Below are 24825 nucleotides of genomic sequence, written 5' to 3' on the forward strand. Positions count from 1 at the left end.
CTTCCCCCAGAGGCCCTAAAATTGAGTTGTGGTGGTTTGTTTCTGGAGAAAAAGAAACATCAAAATTTTACAACTTACTTTCCCACTTTAAATCAGTTCCATGTTTTTCATCAAAAAAGTCTAGAAAATGGGTCATGATTTACACTGGGGAAGGGGAAGTGTTCTAATAACCTTCTTATTCTCATGCCAGTGGTCTCCTGTTTCATGTTCAAACCTTCACTGCACACCTGACCCATAATTGATGAAGCACAGACTAAACCACAACTCTATCCTCCTGCGTCATCTGAAAGAATTATGGGCCTATAAGAATCATTATCACTGAGGGTGGACATGCTGTGCTGTGCAAAATGAGATGGAAGCACATAGTACCTAGAGGCAGCATGCCATGAGACAGCTCTCTTTGAGGAAGACAGACACATAGGAGATGATTCACGAAGAGTTGACCAGATGGACCCTAACACAACAGGAAAAGGAAATAATGTTTTCCATCCATCTTGAGAAATTTAACCAGGGAAACAAACTAGCCTAATTTGATAATTGCCTATTTGTTAGGATAAACAACAACAAGGAAAGAGTGTTGCATCTGATGATAGCAGCCCCTTAGCAGGGTATAAAAGAGACCTGAAGCAAGAAGACTTCCAGACCTTCCAAACCCACCTTCCTGGAAACTCACCCAGAACCTCCACCTTTTGACACCATGGTCAACTCCTGTTGTGGCTCCATCTGCTCTGACCAGGGCTGTGGCCAGGAGACTTGCTGCTGCCCCACCTGCTGCCGCCCCAGCTGCTGTGTGTCTAGTTGCTGCCGTCCCAGCTGCTGTGGATCTAGCTGCTGCCGCCCCACCTGCTGCCAGACCACCTGCTGCAGGACTACCTGCTGCCGCCCCAGCTGCTGTGGTTCCAGCTGCTGCCGTCCCTCTTGCTGTGGATCTAGCTGCTGTGGTTCTGGTTGCTGCCGTCCCTCTTGCTGTGGATCTAGCTGCTGTGGTTCCAGCTGCTGCCGACCCACCTGCTGCCAGACCACCTGCTGCAGGACTACCTGCTGCCGCCCCAGCTGCTGTGGTTCCAGCTGCTGCCGTCCCTCTTGCTGTGGATCTAGCTGCTGTGGTTCTGGCTGCTGCCGTCCGTCTTGCTGTGGTTCTAGTTGCTGTGGTTCTGGCTGTTGCCGCCCCACCTGCTGCCAGACCACCTGCTGCAGGACCCAATGCTACCGCCCCAGCTGCTGTGTGTAGCTGCTACTGCCCTAGCTCTTGCCAGACCACCTGCTGCCATCCAGCCTGTTCTAGTGATTCTTGCTGCTCAGCACTCTGACCTGCACTCACCTGTGTTTCATCAATCAATATTCTTGGTGTAGTTCATTTGTGAGCTGAATCATGGGAGACCAATTGTAAAACCTCTTTTCTGACTGATTCTTAAATTGACTTTGGCCTTCAAATATGCAGTTCTCCCTACCCCTACCCCCACTATATTACTCTCTCTCTCCCAAATGAAAACAAGTTTGAATTTTCCCTGAAATCTGTCAACAATCATGTCACCCTAATTGAAATATGTGCTTTCTGTCACGTTTTCTCACATGGAAAAATTCCTACATCTTAAATAAATTTTAATTTTCCAAGCATTCAAATATAACGGCATCATGTCTCTTTATTTTTCTGATTTAAATTGTTCTTATCTGTCAATATTTCTGTTGTTCTCTGCTGAAAGAGAAGAGATTATTTCAGGGTCTCCACCCCTATTGCCTCAGCACTCCTCATTCTAGTATAGGAAGCTTGTTTCTTAGAGCAGTTACTCAGAACTCAGCCTGAGCATTTTCTCCGGATGAAGGAGTGAGCTCTGGGCAGGAGAGTTAAAGCCTCTAGGAATCAGTCTACACCAATGAATAGGAGTTGGCGAATAAATGCCCTAGATTATTTGCCCTCAAGTGGGAATGTTAGATCAGTCTTCCAGAGGTTCTCAGTGGGATTGCACCCCAGCTGCCTACAGCAGTATTCTGATCATTAACTCGCTTTATACTGACTTCCTTTTTTTTCCTGGGTCATTTCCCAAGTTTTCTACAGCACTTCTTGTGATTATATCTCAAATATTTGATTTGCTCTCAATCTCCAGTTTTGGGGTATGCTCCAGAGAATACCCTATCTAAGACAGCAGTGTTCCTAATCTCATTATCAGTACCCTTCAAATCATTTTTCATATAATATGCATGGTTGCCATGGTTAATTCTTAAGTTTACTGTCAACTGAACTGGTAAATCTTCTCAGTGTTTTGTTGATCTTTTTTCCCAATTTTTGCACAGTTGTTTTTAGACTAGTTGTCTTCAATCTTTTTTTTTTTTTTCACATCATTATATCTAAGGGATAGGGTACAATTTCTATACTAGTAACTTTTATCCTAAAGGACGCTGTTTAAGGGGGTACTGCCCTCAGCTGTGTGTGCTAAGTTGTATTCACCAAAAGCAGAACCTGAAACAGATTCTGACACAAGTGATTTATAAGGAAATGCTCATGAGAAATCTGAGAAACCGCAGGAACAAGATAGTGTAGCAGAAGAAGATAAGCCAAAACGTAATTTAATTTTATCCTTATCTGACCCCACAGAAAGCTCCAGAGTGTAAATGGTACCACAGATCTGCCTCTCCTAGAGGCAAGGTGCTTAGACATTTGTACTCCCACATCAGTTATCGCTAGGTGTGGACTACTCTGGGGAAGGAGACGGTGCAGAATGAGCAAAAACCTCCAGATGAGGAGGCTGCTATAAGCTGAGGATAATTACCTGGAGAACAATGCAGGTGAACAGTGCAAAGGAATCTGGATAGATATCATATAGTCCACCATGGCACTTCTCAGGTTCACCTCTTTCTCTCATTAGCTCAATCCAACTAATTAATCACAATTTCCAGAGAAAATTACAAGAGAACATTAATGAGCAGCACTTCTGCTGGTCTAGGTGACTTGCCAAGTAGAGCAATATAGGTCCTCATCCTGAAAGTTCTGTGCCCTTAATTACTAGGTTCTTATTGAGCTATAGCCATTGCCCTTGCCCATTTGTAGAAAAAAACTGGAGCTAGAAATGCCGAGAATGTCCCAGTGGATCACCTAAGGGCCAAATACTCCTCCCTGTTCCCACCGTGTAGCAGCGGTCCTCCTTCCTCATGATGATGAGGTCAGTTGCAATGTGAATAGCTCCTTTCTTTCCCTACTGAGCCCCTGGCTCTACAAGCCTTAAGTGATAAGGTGAGAGCCACAGCTTTAATTCCAAGGGGACCCTTAATATGTCTCCTGGAGGTGGCACCTCCTTTCTTGGAGCCAGAACATCTAGAGCCACAGAGCCTAAAGCTATGGGTGAGGGAAGCACAAACTCCTTCAAATGGACCACTGGGAGTGAAGCGGGGCAGCTCTTCTTTCCACCTCTTGGTTTTTTGTGTTAGTGTATTTGGCCTATTGGGTGCTATGGGGACACAGCACCATAAATGGTCACTAGTTTAAGGTGTAGACTGTGTCCTGGAGGATAATACTCCATCCTCACAAGGTGTCACCTCCAAGCTGGTACCTCAGTTATGGCTTCAAGAGATAGTTGCATCACTCTATCCGCTCAACTGTTTCTGAACGGTGTCATTATCAAGTAGAACCAGTGGATCCCATGGTCATGTGCTCATTGCCACACATTCTTTGCTGCATACGGGGTCTGTTGGTCCAAGGTGAAGTTATGTAGGATTCCATGCTGCTAGATCAAATACCCTTGAGCCCCCATGTAATGGTTCTAGCTGAGGCACTGCAAGCAAAAGAGGCAAACCCACACCCAGACTACATGTCAATCCCAGTCATAAATGAGTAACTGGCTGTTCTCCTCAAAAATGGCACCTGATCAGGGGCTCAGGGTTGGTCTCTTGCTGGCAGGTCAGATATTCAGCAAAGGATGTCCTAGTGTTCTCTAGAGTGAACTCTTATAAATAGTACCAATGTGACAGCCCCTGGAATCTTTGTCGGATTTATCTCCCATCTTCTGGAGCACACGTATCTTACTAAAGTATCCACAGTATGCATGTTTCTTGTTCATCAGGTGTGATTAACATGATATCACCAAAATTGTTGATCAACATGATATTCTGTAGAATGTCCAGAAGGTCCACATCACTTTGGAATATATAGGGACAAAAAGCAGGAGAATTAACATAACCCTGTGGTTCCAGATGGTGAATTTATACTGCCGTCTGTTCCATGTAAACTATGTCCACTTCCAGTTCTCCTTCCTGCTGGGTATTGAAAATGATACATTTGCCAGTTCATATTCTACATACCCCTTACCAGAATTGTGTTAATCTGCTCTAGCAAATCTACATCCCTAAAAAATGTGGGAGTGGAATAGATAGTTTCAGGGACTCCCACTTGTCCTTTTCTGCTAAAATAGCTCTTAGTCCACAGGTCAAGGAATGAATGTGGTGGATTTTGCATTTGGGAACTGGATAAATGAACACCAGGTGGGTCTGTGGACCCAGTGAGCCTGCTGTGAGACTGATCTAGGTCAAGACTCCATTTACCCTCTCACCATCTTGCCATATTCTGTTAGGGAGCTATGCTGGCATTTGGGGTATCTAATGGTCAGTGTCAACTCAGATCTGGTATCCAACAACATCCAAATGTATGGGTTTTCAACTTTCCCTTGAGTGGGTTGTAGGTACCCTTGGGAAAGAAGCAAAGAGACAACTACTATATACACTTGCCGAGGTCCTTTCTGTTAGAAGACTGGCCTGTCCTTCAGATGATGAGTCCTAGGTCTGAGAACTGTCTCGGATCTGGAAACTTGGCAAGTGGGGCAGTGGCAGAGGGTTTGGGCAGTGCCCACACATCTTTTCAGGCTCCAGGGGGTCTTACTAATTACTCCTCTTGTTGGTTCTCAGATGCAAACTAATTAGAGGCCTGATCCTTGGGCAGCATTTGGGAGAGTATGCTGTCAAACCCCTTCCTGGAAGAAACTGGAACCTGGATATTATTGCCTTTGGTCTGTGCTGAGCCGGGAGCAGGGGAGTGGGGCGGGATTGCAGCAAAGAGTGCTTCCTTACATGTTTAAAGCCACCTCTTTGTTTACTTTGGTCCTATGGGACTCCTGTATACTGAGCCCTGTTCACTCCCAGAGCCAGGTCATTTAGAAGCCAGTCCCTCTGGCGGGAGCTATAAAATTTGGGGTTCTCAATGTATGGGCCAGCTCCTCCCAGGAAGAGGCTGGAGACTTGGTTTTATCTCTGAAGGGAGTGAAGGGGGCTGGGGGAGTGAAGGGAGTGAAGCGGGCAGGCCCACATACTCTTCCAGGTTCTTTGAGGTCTTACTAACTTCCTGTCCTGTGGTTCCCCGGAAAATGTACTCCATTTTTTCCAGTTCTACATGTGCCTCTTCTTCAGGCTTTAAGTTGCTGCAGCTCCAAGTCTAACTTTGGCATCTCATTCTGGGGTCCTGAAACTCTCGCTGTGCTTTGGAATTACCTCATGTGAAAGTGGTCAGAATCAAAATGAAGTCATGCATGTCAAACTCTAACAATAAATAAATAAAGCTGGGAAGCTGAGAAGGGAGGGCCCTGGCATACATTCCCATGATAAGCACTATTACAAAGACTCTCTTGCCCATAAATGCCTGTAACAAAACTTTTGCCAAGAGCTTTTCAAACTGCAGCTTGCTACATGAGTCACAGACAGCTAGCTGGATGTACAAGAACACTTGTCAGACACTCTCTCCACTAGTGAACCATCAACTCCCATGTAAAGCTCCTGTAACCAATAGTCTCTGTTTCAAAACAAATTACATTACATGTACTTTTCTCTTTTGCCTTTAAAAATCTTTGTCTCCCTTTACCTACTTGACTATGCACACAGTTTACTATGGCATGCATATTACCATGGCAATGTTCTATTCCCAATTAAACTCATTATTCTTTTAGAGAGCCTCTCACTATTTGTTATTTAGGTTGACACTCAGAAACAATAAAGAATATAGAGGAGGTCTAGGCTCCTTCCCAGACTTTCTGAGTCGGCCTTAGTGCTGTGCCTCCTGCCTAAGACTCCATTGCTTCCTCTTCCAGTTCATAGCAAGCCCATTTCCTCCTGCAGAGGTGTTGCTTTCTTGTCTACTAAGCAGTTTAAAGGCATGATTGTTTGTAGAATGCTCACTCTTGCTCGCTTATGGGTTTGTGAATTGGCATTCCATAGCAGGAGTGAGATTTTAAAATATTAGAAAACAGTAGTTCAGAACACCATCTAATCAGAGTGGACATCAGGCTTATCCCTAGAGCGGAGGCCAGAAGCCCCTCTGTGGTTCTTGGCTCTCACTCTTTCTTGCTGGTTCCCAGGGATGCGGCACTGAGGTGTACACTAAGGGAGCTCTGGGCAGTGGCTGTTTACAGAAAGACCTTCAATATCTTAACAACCAGTACAGCTGAACTGGTACCACAAGCTGAACATCCTGCTGGCCTGGGCTGCCTCAACCCCCAGCCCTAGAAGGTCATGATGAAGATGACAAAACATGACAGTTGTCTTTAAACCTTTGTCTATTCGTAAAAGAAAAACAAGTCATCATATAACAAGCAGAGAATAAAGAAAAGCGTTAAGAAGAAAATTTAAAGTTTCCATAATCCCATCAACCATAAATAAATACTATTAACATTTCTGGTAATCATATCAATAGTTTTCTATACACTTTTAAAAAATAATTGAGGCTGTACTGTATAGTCTATTTTGTATACAAATATGTGTTTTCATTAACATAAGTGCTATCATAAATTCCAATGTTGATCCCTAAAAGGCTAAGCCCATTCCTGACACATACTGGCTTTTTAAAAAGAGGAAATCTATCAATATATTCACATCCAGAAAATGGGATGAGTACACAGTTTGGGTGTCCTGGGGATTCGTTTGTCCACTGACCATTTTTGGTTACAACTGACCACACTGATGGATTTTACCTTGACTTCCAATGCTAAGATTCTGTATTTCTTATATTTTGTTATGTCTGCATTGGACATGTGACTAAATCTTTTTTCCATAAGCAATGCTCTGGAAATTGTGGGCATAGTATGACCCACAGATGGGGAAGTATGGCATATGAACTACTCCGTGTCAAACTTCACATGACACTGCTCTAGGGAAGAAGGTGGAATATCTGTAAACATAGCTGATGCCGACAAGGAAATAATGACAGGAGACAATGAACAGATATAGTGAGAGGCAACAATTTAGTGTAAAATATTTAGCAAGCATTTGAACCAAGGTGATGCACACAAAGAAAGACATACAGGATGTGCTTCAGGAAATGTCAATGAGATAAATCTTAATTCAATGTTTTCCATCCAACTTGGAAAACGTAATTGCCTAATTTGTAACAATTGCTTACTTATTAAAATAAACAATAACAAGGAAAGAGCTCCCTCAGCAGGGTAAAAAAGGGAATATGGGACAATGACATTTCCAGATTCAAGAAATACATTTTTTTGGAAACACATCCAGAACCCCCACCCTCTGACATCACAGTCAACTCCTGCTGTGCCTCCATCTGCTGTGGTCCCAGCTGCTACAGCCCTTGCTGCTACATCTCCAGCTGCTTCACCCCTCCTGCTGTGGATCCAGCTGCTGCTGTCCCTCCTGCTATAGCTCCTGCTACCCTCACACCTGTGGCTGCCTGCATCCAGTCTGTGGCCAAGTCTCCTGCCACACCAATTGCTACCGCCCAACCTCTGTCATCTCCACCTGTCCCCGCCCCATGTGCTGCGCCTCCCCTGGCTGCTGATCTCTGCCTGTAATCTTTGTCACATTATAGATGTCTTCACCAATCACATAAAATGTATTGTATCCAGCCAGGGACTGGAGAAATGGACTCTTGCCTGCCAACCCCTCTTCTGATGTGGCATTTAGCATTGGCATTCAGTTTTTCTAGGAAATGACAGATGCGAAAACATTTGTTAAAATATTTTAACCCAGGCCCCAATGCATCTATTTTTAGATGAGCAATGTCTTTATTCTGAGTGTACACTAATTGTGATGATCTCATATAGCATTGTTCCCATGCATTCTTAATAAACAGCCATTTCGTGATTTGTTAATGATTTGATTGTGTGTGTGTGTGTGTGTGTGTTTACCTGTCACTTCACACCAAGGGCCATCTATCTTCAAGTGCAGGAGAGCATGTTTAAGATCATGGGCTGTTGATTCATGTTAGAATATTAAAAACCTCTATTAGAATCAAGACACCACTAGGTATTTGTTGTGTAACATGGGGAAAGTTATTTAACCCCTTCAGACCTCAGCTTTCTTTCTTCGTGAATAGGGATAACGCATTATGCTCTTCAACACTTTAAAGACATAATCCATGTATAATATACTTATCACTGGGCCTGGCACATAGTACAGTATAGGCCCTCAATAAATATAGTTTTTATTGTTATTGGAACACTACCCTGAGCTAGAATAATATCTTAGCATAGTGTTCCCTTTGACAGAACAGCAAGAAAAGTTGTGCAGTTGTTTCGTTGTTTTCTATTACTCAAAATTAAGTTTTGGTGTATGCCTCAAATGTCACTTTAAAACTTCAGTGAATTGATCACCCTGAAGTCATCTAGATTTCACCTATCTATAGTTTACTTCCAGTAATGTCCCACCGCTGGTTGTGTAAAGCTTGAGCGTTCTACTAAACTCAAGTACTTTTTCTTTCCTTCCTCCTTCTTCCCACCCTCTCCCTCTCTTCCTTCTCTCCTTCCTTTCTTCCTTTCTTCCTCTCTAAACATGAAACTCTTGTTCAAATTACAAAGTGCACCTTCTAAGTAAAGATTTCTGGAAATTTATGAAGTCCAGGACAATTTTCCAATAAAAATTTTAAATCTTTTCATTAGCAGATGATCAAAATTTTAATATTGCCAAGCTGAAACTCCTTTATAATTTTAGTCTCTCACATTATTGAGATTTCTCTATTTTCTTGATGGTTTTACTCTCCCATTTTGGGCTTTCATCACTTTACTTGGCTTTACTTAATAGAACATGAACAAGACATTTCTTTGAGGCCCAGTTTTCTAGTCATCAAAACTCAGGTAAGTATGATTTTCCTTAGCTGTGAAAATGCGTCAAAATATGTGCAATAATATCATGTTCATACTAATATAAGGGTTTATAAGTTTTGCTTCATATTCCATAGTATATTAAAAACATTTTAAATTCAAGAGTTTTACATGTTAGCTATGTTATGTTTTCAAATAACAAGTGCAACTAAGAGTTGACTATTTCCAATTTTTTTTTTAAGTTTTAAGGTGTCCAGAGACAAAATTGACATAAATTGACATAAAGTCACATAAAATCACATAAAGTGATATAGGCTAGGTGTTACTTCTCTGGTACTATGTCATAAAAAAGTCTTGCAGACATTTTCAGCTTCACCCTTTTTCACTTACTCTGAATTGTTCTACAGAGTACAGACTTGTCTATTTATACATCAGAATTAATGAATCTTTTATCCTCCCATATGTTCTTCTTTGACAACTGCTAATTACATGATGCAGGCTCTGGTTTTAACATGATGCTTTATTAGCTATAGCTAAATCAAAGAATGTAGGTTTTATATGTTTTTTTCAATATTAAAGTATGTGAAGCTTGTAAATGCTTGTTTTTACAAGAACTGAGCATGGTGAATCTGTCTAGTAAAAGAACTATTTGCAAAGGTGTAGACAGAGTTTAGGAATAGCAATAAGAGAAAGATCAGTAGCCAGGGCTCACAAGAACAAGGAGCAAGTGCCCCAGGTCTGAAGACTTATGCAATGATTTGGGTGAAATGGCCAGAGAGTGGCATGCAAAACTTGTTAGTATTAGTACATACAGGATCTCAAGTACAGTAATTGCCATCAGGGAGAGTTATGGTTCTCTGAATGGTCCAAAAGTAATACCGGAGATACTGTGGTAGAGAAAACCAAGATAGAAATCAAGTTATAAGTGACAAAGCGTAACTGGAGTGGTTATTCTGTGGTCACATCAGCTTTACCTAAATGCATAGTGGGAATGGATTATAAGTGAATGAAGCATCAATTAAGTCTGCCCCTCACTCAGTTTTATTTGGCTGTGCTAAATATGTATCTCTGGAATTGCTCAAGCCCCTCTGGGTAGTAAATACTAAGCAATATAGAATTCCAGAAGGGAAACAAGAGATGACTGTTCTGATTAAGGAAATTGATAAAGCAAGTGTTTTAATTCCCATGAACTCCCTTTTAATAGTCCTGTCTGGACAGTATGTAAGGAGGACAGTTTGTGAAGGTTAATAGTGGATTCTTGGTGTTTAAACAAGGTGGTTCCTCCAATTGCTTTAGCTGTACCTAACATGTAAAACCACATTAGAGGAAACACAATAAGCCTGGAAAGACAGATATGCCATTACAGACTCAGCCTTTCAATGCCAGCTTTAGAGTCCAGCCAAATGCAATTTACATTCTCATGGCAAAGAACCAAATATACATTCATTATTCTGCCACATAGACATTTGAGTTTCCTAGCACATTGCCATAATACGGTGAGACAGACTTGAACTTGATAACCACTAAGAGCAAGTTAACACCATACGTTGTTGATTGTGGTACTAGCACATGAAAAATCATTAGTGACTTGAAAACCAAGTCCAGAAATAGACCCAAACACATAAAGGAATTTAATAAGTGAAAAGGTGACATGTTAAATCAGTAGGGGAAAGATGTATTGTTTAAAAATGATGTTGGAATATGGTCATATCTTATTTTAAAACATTTAAACTTCGTATCTTATATCTATATAAATTCCTAATGGATCAAATATTTAAAATATAAAACATGAAACCTTGAAGTTCAAAATTATGGGATAATGTTTACGTAAAATTGTAACTGAAAAGACCTTTCAAAATATGACACAAACCTCAGAAGCCATAAAAGAAAAAAATTAATAAATTTGACTGCATCAAGTGCAACATGAGAGAAAAGAAAAATTTCTTTCACATATGATTTTGCAAAGTGGCAGTGTATGTAGTGATTAAAACCATGGCCCCCATGCTCGGCTGGCTGGGTCAAGTCATGGCTCTTCCGCTTACTAATGTTATACCTCCTAGTGCCTCAGTTTCCTCATCTGTAAAGGAGGGATTATAATGAAATTTATTTCACTGGTTTATTGGGACTAGTAAATTAGTTAATATGTGTAAAGGGCTAGAACAATTGCAAAACATGTCAGTTACATTGTTATTCCAACATACAGCAAAGTGCTTGGCATACAAACTCAGAGGTGAGGAAGAAAAGACGAATTTAATAAATATTGTCTTTACATTTTGCTTAGGCTTCTGGGGAGAACAGATGCAGCCAGTTCATAATTGTGCCAAATATCCCATCGTGGTCTTATGATATAAATATTTTTTCCTTATCACTAAATGTCTTCTCGCTTTTTAGGTTCTTCTTTTTTAGGCACAACTTTCCCTTTCTGATTTATTTATCCTTTAAAATTTTAAGTTATTGGCTTTTAGGAAGTAGGGGGCATAAATTATACACATAGAAAGTTATAAAACACATAAACAGTTAAATTGCAATATCTTTTATGCCTTTTACAAAGAGCCTTCCTCATACTTCTATTTTCAATATGTTCCAAGTCTTTGCTAATTTTTCTTTGAAAGAAAGAATTTTATTTCATAATAAATATATTATTTCATAATAAAGACAACTCATCTTTATTATGCTCATTGCCATCACCTGATGCTGAGAGTTTATCTCTTACCCTGTCCCACTTCAGTCTTTTAAACAACACCTCTCCCTAGAAGTTCAAGAGTGTTTTGGCATTTTTAAAGGCAGATCAAAAATGAAAATAAATTTTATATCATATGTATTGCCTTACATTCCTGCCTGAAAACTTTTCATAGTCCTCCACCATTTCTTCTTGGATTCAAGGCTACCGGCAATCTCTCTTGCTTTCTATCAACCTCAACTTATCTCTTCTTATTTCTCAAACAGACCTTCCAGCATATCACTTTCATCATCACAAGCCAGGACTATGCCCAGTCTCAAATACGTGCTCCTTCTTTTGAATCTTTCTCTCCATCTATTTGACTAATATGTATTTACAAAGGTCAGTGTGTGTGTCCCTTGAGGACCTTAACAAAATTTTCACTTATTCAACATATACCTCCTTTCAAAAAACTCATTCAGTTTCAGGGCCTCGTATACAAAGATGCATAAAGCAGAGTCCCTGCCCTAACAGAGTTTGTATTCTAGAGGCAGCCAATAGACAAATCCATTTGTGATAGAGAATGAGATGATAGAGCCCATGCACATAGAAGGCACAAGAGAAGTGCAATGGAGAAAGGGCTTCACCTTGTGTGGGGCCAAGGAGGATACTGAAGGGAAATGGCACTTAAACCCACCAGTAAAATAACCAGGAGAATGCTGAGTTCACCGGAGATCCCCCTTTCCCCAGGCAGAGAGAATGGTGTGAAGGTAATTTGTTCCCCCTTAATTTTTTCCCTGAATATCTGCGGCACTGAAGAAGACCTCTTATTTAGGACCATATGAGGCTTTGATTTAAAAGCGCTTTATGGATGTTTAAGTACAAGAAACAAAATAATGTCTTTTATATTCCCCTTAATGCTCCTACAAATAATCTTAGATATAAGTGACAGTACAAAAACTGCTATACTTTTTAGCTCATAACGTATGGAAAAGATTTTAATTAAACATCAATAAAGCGTAACTATGACATATTTTGATATTTCAAGAGACAGATAAAAACTATCTTCCAAATTACTTTACTTCAGCATGTAGGACATTTCTGAAGATAGACACAAATCCATCCCAGATGATTCTTTGATCCTTAAAAAAAAAACTGAGTCACTGCTAACTGTTTCAAGGTGCTTCAGGTTGATAAGAATTAACACATCTTGGAATGTCCTAGGCATTTCCTTAATTCAGTGACCACTGAGAATACACACAATGAATTGGAAGCTTCGTCATTTTTCACACTCAAAGAGAGAAGTTTACTTCCTTTTATCTTACCAGCATTCCACCTGATTGAAACATGCATTTTTCCACTAGAGATTCCAGCCCCAGATGAAGCTCACCCCAAATCACATCAAGGTGAGAAACAGACAAAAGACAATGATCATCCCATGTCACATGATTCCCAGGGAGGGTGGTCATGTGACACTGCAACCAAAGGAAGAAACACAAGAGGTGATTCATGTGGAGACATCAGGGAACTTGAGAAAAGGGAAATAGTTATTTTACATATATTGAAAGTTCTTACTAGAAAAACACAGTGATGTAATTCATTAATTGTATTTGTGTCATATAAACAAAAACAAGGAAATAGTCTTTTCATAATTATAGAAGGAAATAGCCATTTCAGAATTACCTCAGCTGGATATAAAAGGGGACATATAGCAAGGAGACTCCCAAACTCAGGACACTCACTCTCCTAGAAACCCATCCAGAACCTCCACCCTCTGACACTATGGTCAACTCCTGCTGCGGCTCCAGCTGCTGTGGTTCCAGCTGCTGCAGCCCCTGCTGCTGCCGCCCCAGCTGCTGTATCTCCAGCTGCTGCCGCCCCTCCTGTGGTGGATCCAGCTGCTGCAGCCCCTGCTGCTGCCGCCCTTCCTGCTGCATCTCCAGCTGCTGCCGCCCTTCCTGTTGTGGTTCCAGCTGCTGTGGTTCCAGCTGCTGCCGCCCCTCCTGCTGCAGCCCCTGCTGCCCTTGCACCAGCTGCTGCCTGCGTCCAGTCTGTGGCCAAGTTTCCTGTTACACCAATTGCTATCGTCCAACCTGTGTCATCTCCACCTGCCCCCGTCCCATGTGCTGTGCCTCCCCTGACTGCTGAGCCCCTTCCCTGAGCCCACCCTCTCCCCTTTACCTCACTCATCACAGAAGTGGACCTTGTGCACCTCATATGTGACTCAGGAGAATTCTACCAAAAGTGTGTCCACATTCTTGCCTCATCGAATTCCCTCCTTTGTTGACGTTTTCCCCATGTAGACCCAAAGTAAGAAATTACCATAAATAAATTGTTACTTATAGCAAGAAATTAATAGAATTTTCCGAATTTTAACATTCTACCTTTTGGCTTCTGGGTACCGAATCCTCCTGTCCCAAACATGGAAATTCCTCCTGCAGGGCCTCTGGGGGCAAGGACATCACACCCACAAATGTGAAAGTCTGATATCTTTATCCTGTATTTCCTTTAACAGTGATGTTTTTGTATCTTGTTGTTGCTGCTGCTGAATAAAAGTCCAATTTCCTAGCCTATAAATACAATATCTGTTGCTTTGTAATGAACATTCTCAGTTCCTGGGAAATTATATCTAAAGCACAATTGAATCAAGCTTTCCAATTCCTACTCTCTCCTGTTGGATCTGAGATGGTGGGTGAGAATTGATTGAACCTTCAGTTCAAGTCTCATCTTAAAAATCAGTTTTTAATGCTGGTAGGACTGTATGTGGTTTCTTGGGTCATAGGGAATAAGTTTCTAAGGATGAGACATCTGCACCCTGAGCTGTGGGACACTCTAATACTCAAAAGCTGAAAAGGGAGCAATAGCAACCACAGGAGACTAGAAAGGAACAGCCAATAAAGCAAGATGACAACTAATGGAGTAAAAGTTCCAAAATCCAAACCAAGGAGAGAGTGGCTCTTGAAGAATTAAGACAGAATTCCAGCTGTAACTGGAAAGTAACTGGTATCAGATCACACCTCTCAATGAGAATAACTATGATAACAAGATAAAATTAAGAAAACAGTTATTTTAAGCATTGGAAATTGACCTATGTGGGCAAGATTAGAGAGACCATGGTCTTAGAAGAAAATTAAATCTATTCAAATGAAAGATAAAATCACCTCAAGCCTCTACAGTTTTTCATATATAATGGCTGCTATTCAATAAAAAAAATTACCAGGCATGCCAGAAAAAGGGACTCAATTAGTAAAATCAAGGAGAAGAAAAGACAATAGAAACAGAGCCAAAGATAACTCACATATAGGCATTAACATTAACTTTAGAATAAATTCTATTAATATGTTTGAAATAATGGATGAAAAATGTGAATTTTACTTAAGAAATATAATGTATTTTTTAAAAGCCCAGTGAAAATCCTACAACTGAAAAACTTAAGACTTGAAGTTAAGAATTTGATAAATGGATTTAACAGCAGATTAGACAGAGTAGAAGAGAGGAAGAGCAAATTGGAAGTAGAAAATATCCACATTGAAGTGCAGAGAGAAGAAAAGTTTAAAAAGATAGAAAATAGCATAAGACACAAGGAATATGATGAAATGATCTAACATGCATGTAAATCTGAGTGCCAGGAAAAGAGAAGAGAGAACGGGGCAGAAGTTATAAATGAAGAGATAGTGAAGGGCAGTTTGACAAAACTGATGAAAGATACTAGAACATCTTTGAAACCCAAGCACAGTTAATAAAAATAAAAACATCTAGACACATAGTGGACAATTGTTGAAAACCAAAGATAAAAACAAAATTATAATAGCAGCAAGAAATTGATGCAGCCATTATGGGAAACAGTATAAAAGTTTCTCAAAAAATTTAAAATAGAACTACCATGTAAAATCCATCAATTCCATTTCTGAAGAAAACAAAATCAGTATCTTGAAAAGATATTTGCATTCCAATGTTTATTGCAGCATTATTCCCAATAACCAAGATATGGAATCAATGTAAATATCCATTGACCGAAGAATGGATAAAGAAATTGTGGTGTATATATAAAATGGAATATTAATCCGTCTTTAAAAGGAAGGAAATCCTGCCATTTGTGACAACACGGGTGAACCTGGAAGACATTACGCCAAGTGAAATAAGCCAGACACAGAAAGAAAAATGCTGCACCATCTCACTTATATGCAGAACTTTTAAAAAGTGGAACTCATGGAAGCAGAGAGTAGAATGGTGGTTGCCAGACGGGGACAGCTAGGAGAAATGGGGAGATTTTGGTCAAAGGTTACAAAGTTGCAGTTACATAGGATGAATAAGTTCTAGAGATCTAATATACAGCATGGTGACTATAGTTAATAACATTGTATTGCACAGCAGAGACTTGCTGGGTGAGAAGGTCTTAAGTGTTCTCACCACACACACACAAAAAGGTGAGGTGATACACACGTTTATTAGCTTGACTGCAGTAATCACGTCACAATGTATATCAAAGCATCATATTCTACATCTTAAATATACACAATTTTTATTTTAAAATAAATAAATAAGTAAAAGCAGCAGAAGATAAAACAACACATACTTTTCTAAAAAGAACAATAGGCCTGAAATCCATCTGAAATGACAGAAGCAAGAAGACAATGAAAAGACATCTTTAAATGCTGAAAGGAAAGCAATCTAGAATTATACATGCAGAGAAACAAAAAGGATAGTGAAATAAAGTTATTTTCAGAAAAACAAAAATAGGAGAATTTGTTGACAGCAAACTGCACTGAAAGAAAAAGACTACAGGGAGTTCTTCGAGTAGAAAAAAAATGATACATTGAAGCAAGGTGATATGAAAGGAATGAAGATCACAACAAAAGGTAATTCTGTCTTTATTTCCCAAATTAGTCATTTTCTATAATGTACAATCCAGTCATTATGATTTCTATTTATTGTTTACTTTTTAAATCAATTTGTTATAGTCTCCTCAGAATCTTCAGTTTTCTCAGTTTGGGGGCATCATATTCCCTTTTGCTACATCTGCTTGTATGTAAAGTAGTATTTTCTTGTATGTTTTGTAATATTTGCCTGTGCGTTTATCTTATACAGGAATTCTTCCCTGTGCATACACCTTGCAGTCTGTGTGTGTTTTCTCAGAGTTTATTTCTTCTGTAATTAAAGGTCTTTATTTTGAGGTGTTTTTGGGGGGGAGGGGTGGTTCTATGTGTGTGCTATACCTTTTGTTTTTGTTTCTGATGATCCCAAGGGCATTCAGTATTCAGTACCAGTTAGTTTCTCACCTTAGAATTACTCAACCATGCATACAGTGTAAATTAGGAAGCATGGTGACATTGTGTGGTTTAGATGTTCATGAGAGATTTGATTGCTACATAAAATTCTTGTGGGCAGACTAAGATTCTCTTGTCTCCATCTTACTCACAGGGTTCCACTTTAAGAATGAAAGCTTTATATAGGGGTCTCACTTTCTCGACCCTGCCTTGTGACAGTGTGAGGTCCCATTTCCTGTACCTGCCTGGCCTTAACCATTAGCCTCCAATTCTGAGAGCCTGTAACTAGAAGTCAAATCCTCATAACCCAGAGGACATCAGCTAGTTTGTGCAGTTTGACTTCTGTCTTTCTTTCTGGAAAATGAGGATTTTTCTTCACTTTTTCCAAGTTCAGCCATGTAATTTAAATATTTTTAAAAATTTTTGAAGCATTTCTATTTGTTTATAACCAGGTCATAGGACTTTCATATCAACTCAGTCAACCATGTTGCCAGAATCCTTTATTTCCAGGGACCCAAGAAGATGAAAGATTTACTGTGTTAGTTAGAAATATAAAAAAAGTTTTTATAGTAGAAGCTCCTATAAAATAAAAATTATTGTATTCTTTAGCATTTCTCCCAAAAGACACAAACTCTTAATATACTACCACTGAAGAAAAATGTTTTTTCATTCCCAAATTCTTTTTGTATTTTAAACGTTTTACCTTTGAAAAAATTTTAAATGTAACAGAATAGTTGCAAGAGTAATGCAAAGACTTTCTTATAGCATATATTCTTCACCTAGATTCAACATTTTGCCACACTTGATTTCTAGATAGTTAGATGGATGATATGGACATTGATAGACTTATAATCTAAAACTAAGGATACTTTCTTGCATAACCATGGTACAGATATCGATTAAACTGAATATTGATGCAATACTATTATTTGAATAGTATGTGAATGTGTCTATTATACATTTCATAGCTGAATGTTGTCAATCATACCAATAATGTCCTATACAGCAATTTTTATCCATATCTATATATTTCATTTAGATATTATGTCTTTTTAGTTTTCTTAAATCTGAAACACTTCTTCAGCCTCTCTTTATGCTAGATCGCTCTGACATTTTTGAAGAAAACAGGCCAGTCATTATATGGAGTATCCTTTGGTCTGTGTTTTGTCTGTTTATTCATAGGTAGATTCAGGTTATGCATTTTGACAGAAATACTACATAAGTGATGTGACTTCAGGAGACACACAGTTTGTCTATTATTAATCATGCTAACTTTGATCCCATGGTTAAGGGTGTCTTCTCAAGTTTCTCCACAGCAAAATTAGCATGGTTCCTCTGAAATTAATAAAGGATCAATGGGGAAATATTTTGAAGTGTGCACCAATCTTGTTCCCCATCAAGCTTTCACCCAATAGTAATAGGATTTATTAATGATACTTACTTGATCAAATTTTATTATGATGGTTGGAAATGGCAATTTTGTAACTCTACTATTCCTTCTACATTTATTAATTGACATTCTACTGCCATGGATAACTTTCTCTTGTTTCTTTCCTAGTTCTCTGTTTAATTAGTATCGGTATGAAGTCATGGATTCTGAATTTTATTTGATGGGTTGAAATCCAGTCTTGCCATTATTCATTTTGGTGCTCAAGTTGTTTCGTACTGGGCCAGTGAGAGTCCCTTCAAAGTAGCTCCAAATGCTTTTCATATTTAAAAACAATGAGTCATTGGTTACAGTTTCAAACTGAGTAAAGTCATACCTAGCTCATGCCTTGACATAGTCTGGAGAGCCTACTATCTAATGAGCACTCACGACTCCCAAGTAGGATCTGTCTTCCTCGTTGCACACAGATAACTCACAACGATGAGCTTATTTCTTTCCACTTTCCTACTATAATCCTGCTTCTCTTCTGACATCAAAGGAGATATTGACATCATGAGAACAATTTGCCCAAGCAGCAAAACAGAGTGATACACAGATCACAGGTACATTCCAGTGACTGAATCTATGTGATGATCCCTTCTGGGAAGACACAGTGAACAAACAAGGAAACAGAAAAAGTAATTCTGTGAAAAGACCACATGGAGAGATCCTAACACATTAGGAAAAGGAAATCTTATTTTTCTTTATCTTAAAATATTTAGCAAAAAAACCCACAATGATCTAATTTAATGACTATCTTTGTAGGAGAGTTTTAAACATTCCCACCTCCTCACCCCAATCAGGCTGGCTATTATAAAAAAGACAGAAAATAGCAAACAGTGGTGAGGATGTGGAGAGAGAGGAACTCTCTTGCACTGTTGGGGGGACTGTAAATTAGTTCAGCCATGTACTAATGGAGAACAGTATGGAGGTTCCTCAAACAACTACAAATAGAACTTCCATGCGATCCAGCAATCCCACTCCTGGGGATATATCCAGAGGATGGGAAAACATCAGGTCAAAGGCATACCTGCACTCCCATGTTTATTGCAGCTCTATTTACAATAGCTAGGTGATGGAACCAACCTAAATGTCCATCAGTGGATGACTGGATAAGGAAATTGTGTATACAAAGTATACACAATGGAATACTACTCAGCCATAAAAAAGGATGAAATTCTACCATTTGCAACAACATGGATGAGCCTGGAGAAAATTATCCTAAGTGAAACAACCCAGGTACAGAAAGAGAAATACCACAAGCTCACACTCATAACTGGGAGCTGAATCCATAAATAAACAAATGAACAATAAAGAGAGACAGAGAGAAAGAAACAACAATCACAGTAATACATTGAACTTTTAGGAAACTAGAGGTAGAAAAGGGTGAGGGGCTAATGCGGAGTTGGTCGATGGACACAAAGAATGATTGCGTATTGTAGTGATGGATAAGCTGACTATACTGATCTAACCACATTCTGCACAATTATTGAAAATCAATGTTGTACCCCACATGTATATATAATTAAAAAGGAATAAAAAAATGCGCAAGAGTTACTACCTGAAATGAAAAAATAAAATAAAACAAAATAAACATTCCCTCTACTCCCTGAAGGTTTATCAGTTCGAGTACCAGAAATAAACTGACAGTAGACAGATCAATAGGAGAAAAGGCATACAAATTTATTATGTGCATAGACACAGGAGCTCACAAAAATAGAAGTCTTGAAGAAGAGCCATATGATTGAAGTTTTTACAGCATGGGAATAGGAGCTTGGGACTTCTGGGAAGAGGTGGAAACAAGCTTTGGGAGGGTGAGAGGAGGAAAGGTATGGCCAACAAATGTTGTCTGGTTATATAAAGTCTTTCAGGTAGCAGCCTTCAAAAGAATAGGTGTTAGCCTGAGGCAAAGCCTCTCGGGTCAGGTAGGTGTCTGTCTACCTTTCCTCTCTTTTCCTGTGATAGAATTTCTTTAAGCAGCTAAGAGGACCTCAGGAAAAAAAAAAAGAAGCCTCTGCTTTCTTTCACTGGTCCCTAATCAGCACACCAAGGCATCAAATTTTGGGGTATTATTTTCTGAGCCCCAAGATTCCTTAGGAAAATAAATAAGGATATGGCCAAGGATATGGTCACAGCAGACTCAGAAGAGTATAAATGAGAACAAGTAGCAAACAGACTTTCAAATTCACTAAACTCACTCTCTTACTAATAACAGAACCTCTACCCTCTGACACTATGGTCAACTCTTATTGTGACTCCCACTGCTTTCACCAGGGCTGTGGCTGAGGCCTCTACCAGGAGACCTGCTGCCATTCCAACTGCTGCCAGACCACCTGCTACAGGACCACCTGCTGCTGCCCCAGCTGCTGTGTGTCCAGCTGCTGCATTTCCAGCTACTGACACCCTTCCTGCTATATCTCCAGCTGCTGCCATCACTCTTGTGGCTCCAACCCCTGATTTCAACTGTGCCACCTCTCCTCCTGTGGCTGTAGCTGCTATCACCCCTACTGATGCCTGCATGCAGTCTATGGCCAAGTCTCCTGCCACACTACTATTGCCTGGCCTGTCTTGTCTCCACCTGTCCCCACCCCATGTGCTGCTTTTCATCTTGCTGCTGAGTCTGCTGTCCTGGGCCCACCTCCATCGCCACAGCTTCAGACCTTGTTTGTGTACATGTTCACCATTAGGACACATGGAGTTGGTCTGATGTCACTCAACTAAACTGGGCCTCATAATTCCAATGAGGAACCAGGTCATGCTGTTTTAGGAGATGGATATTCCCTGGAGCACTTGCATAGTAACAAATTTTACCTTTCAACCTGAAAATTGATGAAATTATTCTCCTAACTTCCTTTCTCTAGGACTTTTCCCAGAAGATTTTGTCTTCAGTTTCTAGACAAGTGTATTTGACCTTCACTTGCAGGACACACAACTTGACCTTGTCACTTTTCTATACAAGTATGGCTCCATTAGTCACTCTGATTTTTTCCTAGTTGTCTTATTGTTTCATGGGCAAACCACCTAAACACTATGAATTTGTCCTAGGAAAAGAGTGAAAAGATGAAAACCAAATGTTTGAAGGACTCCTCAAATATAACAGCAAAAAACTGCAATACCTGCTTCATGTATCACACCAGACAGCTTGCATATTTGGTGTTCAAACTTGCACTCGATAAAGATGTCATCCGTCTTTATAGATGAGTGATGCAGGTCCTGGAGAAGACAGTGTGGTTTGTTGGAAAGTGTGGCAAAATGCAGACTGCAAGACCACATTAGAAAGTACTACAGAGGTCCTGTCAATTGTTTCTACTTGGAAATGCAGGTTCACTGAAAAGTGAATCTGCTTCCATTCACCCCCCAATCGCCCATCTCTTCATTCATTCATTAAAAAAGTATTAACTGAACACTTATTATGTGGGAGACCCTTTTATAGGTACTGAGCTACAGAGAGAACCAACATGCCCAACGCTTTGCACTAATGGAGTCTGCATTCTAGTGGGGTTTCTCATCAAAAGTCAGTGATATGTTTCCTTTTAAATATTTTTCTATGCATTTTTCCACTCTGGTTTGTACACAGTATTGTTGTTTGTGCTTCTATTCATATGAATGGGGTTGAGCTTTGAAGCTCCTCTTTAAATGCAGGTATCTGTGACACAAATGGGAATATAGTCTCCAAAAGGACAGTCTTACTAATGACACATCCTACCTTTTAATCCTAGAGCCCCACTAAACTTCCCTAGTTTGGAGAAGGAGCCACAGCGGCAAGCTCACTGATGAGAAACAGAACAGAGATAAACTACCAGTGATTTGCTTGGGGTTGAGAACGAAGCAGGAAGTTTGGCTCCATGCTACAAAACAACTTCTGAAACTAAGAAGTGAATTTAACGAAGACATGAGATACAAGGCAGTGCACACCAATCAATTATATTTCATATACTAGCAGCAAACAATTACATAAGTACATTTAACTAAAAGCAATTCATTTACAAAAACATTAAAAACATAAGGTGCTGAGAAAAAAAATGTAAAAGACCTCTCCCCTGAAAACTGCAAAACTTTAGCAAAATTAAAGCTCCAAGTAAAGAAATCAAAGATCCAAATAAATGGAGAGTTATGCCACATTCATGGATTGGAAGATTTAATGTTGTTAACATGTCAGTTCTCCTTTAGTCAATCTAAAGATTCAAAGCAATCCCAATCTAAACCCCAGGAGATTTAGTAGAATCTTACAAGCTGATTTTAAATTTTATATGAAAATGAAAAAAAATACAATTTCCAAAGCAACCATGAAAATGAAATAAAGAAAGATACAGAAGGGATTTGAAGGAAAAAAGTGGCATGGAATATAGGCAGAGAATATTTGTAATAGATGGCCCCAAAGAAGAGAAACAAAGCTATGAAATAGAATGGATACTAGAAACTATAATTTAAATAAAGTCACACATATAAACTCCTGGAAAAATCAGCCCATAATGGTCAAAATTGAGACATAATGTCATAAAACAATTGGATTTTAAAGAAAAAATAGTTATCATTTCAATATCTATGAATTTCCATGTCAATTAGAATGAAAAGGAAAGTGTATTGTGTTCACACATTTTGATAGCAAAACTTTATGTCAGAAAATAATGACATAACATTTTTAAGATATTCAAGGAAAGAAAACGTGAGCCTAAGATTTTACACAGCCAAACTGAGCTCCAGGTATAAAGGCCACAAACAAACTATTATGAACACAAAAAATCTTGGTGAATATTCTCCCAATGTATGTATCCCTAGGAATTTATTAATGAATGGGCTTCTTAAAACCAAAATGACTGACAATACTGGAGGGACATCTATATGAAAACCAGAAGTGGGATATATACATACAACCATATAAAAACTGTAGAACTAAAAACAGATGATAAACACAAGAGGGGGAGTATGATATGTAATGACCATGTACTGACAATGTAGATATAGAACAACTACCAAAAAGTGGAAGAATAGGAGAGAGAAACACATAAAGTAGAAAAAGGTTGTTGGTTGTCTTATAAGTATGAACTGGGAGTTCAAAACTGATGCTCGGGTTGTGGGGGATAAAGAAGTAAGTAGGTAATTTCAATATTTTTGAAAACTGAGAATCAACTGACAGTAACCAAAAACTAGGGCTCATAGGGTATTATAAAGCCATTTATATAAAGATAACCATTAGTACAAAATGCAAATCTTCCTAAATATCAAAAGACATACTGAGAGAGAAAGAGAGAGAATAATGGAAATAGTAGAAGATTAGAGAGAGAGATAAAGAGATGGAGGGGAGAGAGAGAGAGATTTAACATATTATATATAAATATAATTTATTATATATTTATATATCACTATCCATTTCTTATACACACACACAGTCGTACATATAATAAATATGGCATAAGTAAAGCCAAACATATTGATTATATCAGTACATATAATAGACTAAACTTACTTGCAGAAAGAAAAAGATTTTTAATCTGGCTACAAAAGAAAAACCCAACACTATGTTGTGTACGAAGAGATACAACTAAACCAAGAAGCCTCAGAAAGTTAAAAGCAAAAGGATGGAGAAAGATATATGATGAAAATGCAAATAAAAGAAAGCAGGGCTTGCAAATATTTTCTCCCATTCCATACGTTGTCTTTCTACTTTGTTAATTGTTTCCTTGGCTGTGCAGAAGCTTTTTAGTTTAATGTAATCCCATTTGTTTATTTTTTCTTTTGTTGCTTGTGCTTTTAGGGTCTTATTCATAAAGTCTTTGTCAAGTCCTACTTCCTGGAGTGTTCCCCTTTTGTTTTCTTTTAGTAATTTTTTGGTTTCAGGTCTTATATTTAAGTCTTTAATCCATTTTGAGTTGATTTTGGAATATGGTGAGAGGTACAGGTCCAGTTTCATTCTTCTGCGTATGGATGTCCAGTTTTCCCAGCACCATTTATTGAAGAGACAGTCTTTTGCCCAATGTATGTTCTTGCCACCTTTGTCAAAGATCAGTTGGCTGTAAGTATGTGGGTTAATTTCTGGGTTTTCTATTCTGTTCCATTGGTCTGAGTGTCTGATTTTATGCCAGTACCATGCTGTTCTGGTTGTAATAGCTCTGTGATATAATTTGAAGTCAGGTAGTGTTATGCCTCCAGGTTTATTTTTTAGAAAGAAGGAAGGAAGGAAGGAAGGAAGGAAGGAAGGAAGGAAGGAAGGAAGGAAGGAAGGAAGGAAGGAAGGAAGGAAGGAAAGAAAGAAAGAAAGAAAGAAAGAAAGAAAGAAAGAAAGAAAGAAAGAAAGAAAGAAAGAAAGAAAGAAAGAAAGAGAGAAAGAAAGAAAAAGAAAGAAAGAAAGAAAGAAAGAAAGAAAGAAAGAAAGAAAGAAAGAAAGAAAGAAAGAAAGAAAGAGGACTACAATAATACACTGAGCTTTCAGAAGGAGAAAACAAACCT

General features: G+C 39.0%; 2 protein-coding genes across 5 annotated transcripts; both read left to right on the plus strand.

Moving 5' to 3' along the window:
* Positions 1-697: 697 nt before the first annotated feature.
* LOC134389548 (keratin-associated protein 4-12-like) lies at positions 698-7765 on the plus strand. 4 transcript variants are annotated; one of them, XM_063113108.1, is made up of 2 exons: positions 698-1208; positions 7653-7765. In XM_063113108.1, exons 1-2 carry the CDS (start codon positions 698-700, stop codon positions 7763-7765), a joined length of 624 nt encoding a protein of 207 aa, XP_062969178.1. The 4 variants fall into 4 exon arrangements, with proteins under 4 accessions (XP_062969178.1, XP_062969176.1, XP_062969177.1 ...); XM_063113106.1 differs by having other exon boundaries at positions 698-1198; positions 7586-7765; XM_063113107.1 differs by having other exon boundaries at positions 698-1149; positions 7585-7765.
* A 5702-nt stretch (positions 7766-13467) lies between these two features.
* LOC134389674 (keratin-associated protein 4-5-like) lies at positions 13468-20778 on the plus strand. Its single transcript, XM_063113252.1, has 2 exons — positions 13468-13828; positions 20666-20778. Exons 1-2 carry the CDS (start codon positions 13468-13470, stop codon positions 20776-20778), a joined length of 474 nt encoding a protein of 157 aa, XP_062969322.1.
* Positions 20779-24825: the final 4047 nt, after the last annotated feature.

Source organism: Cynocephalus volans, chromosome 10 (genome assembly GCF_027409185.1).
Source record: "Cynocephalus volans isolate mCynVol1 chromosome 10, mCynVol1.pri, whole genome shotgun sequence".
In the NCBI taxonomy this organism is placed as follows: Eukaryota; Metazoa; Chordata; class Mammalia; order Dermoptera; family Cynocephalidae; genus Cynocephalus; species Cynocephalus volans.

Bases quoted from the DNA above. Each gene is read 5' to 3' on its own strand.
- LOC134389548 (XM_063113106.1), top strand. From the start codon at position 698: ATGGTCAACTCCTGTTGTGGCTCCATCTGCTCTGACCAGGGCTGTGGC. The intron at 1,199-7,585 runs ACCCAATGCTAC...CAGCTGCTTCAC, and splicing joins GCCAGACCACCTGCTGCAGG to CCCTCCTGCTGTGGATCCAG.
- LOC134389674 (XM_063113252.1), top strand. From the start codon at position 13,468: ATGGTCAACTCCTGCTGCGGCTCCAGCTGCTGTGGTTCCAGCTGCTGC. The intron at 13,829-20,665 runs GCTGAGCCCCTT...GCTGTGGCTGAG, and splicing joins GTGCTGTGCCTCCCCTGACT to GCCTCTACCAGGAGACCTGC.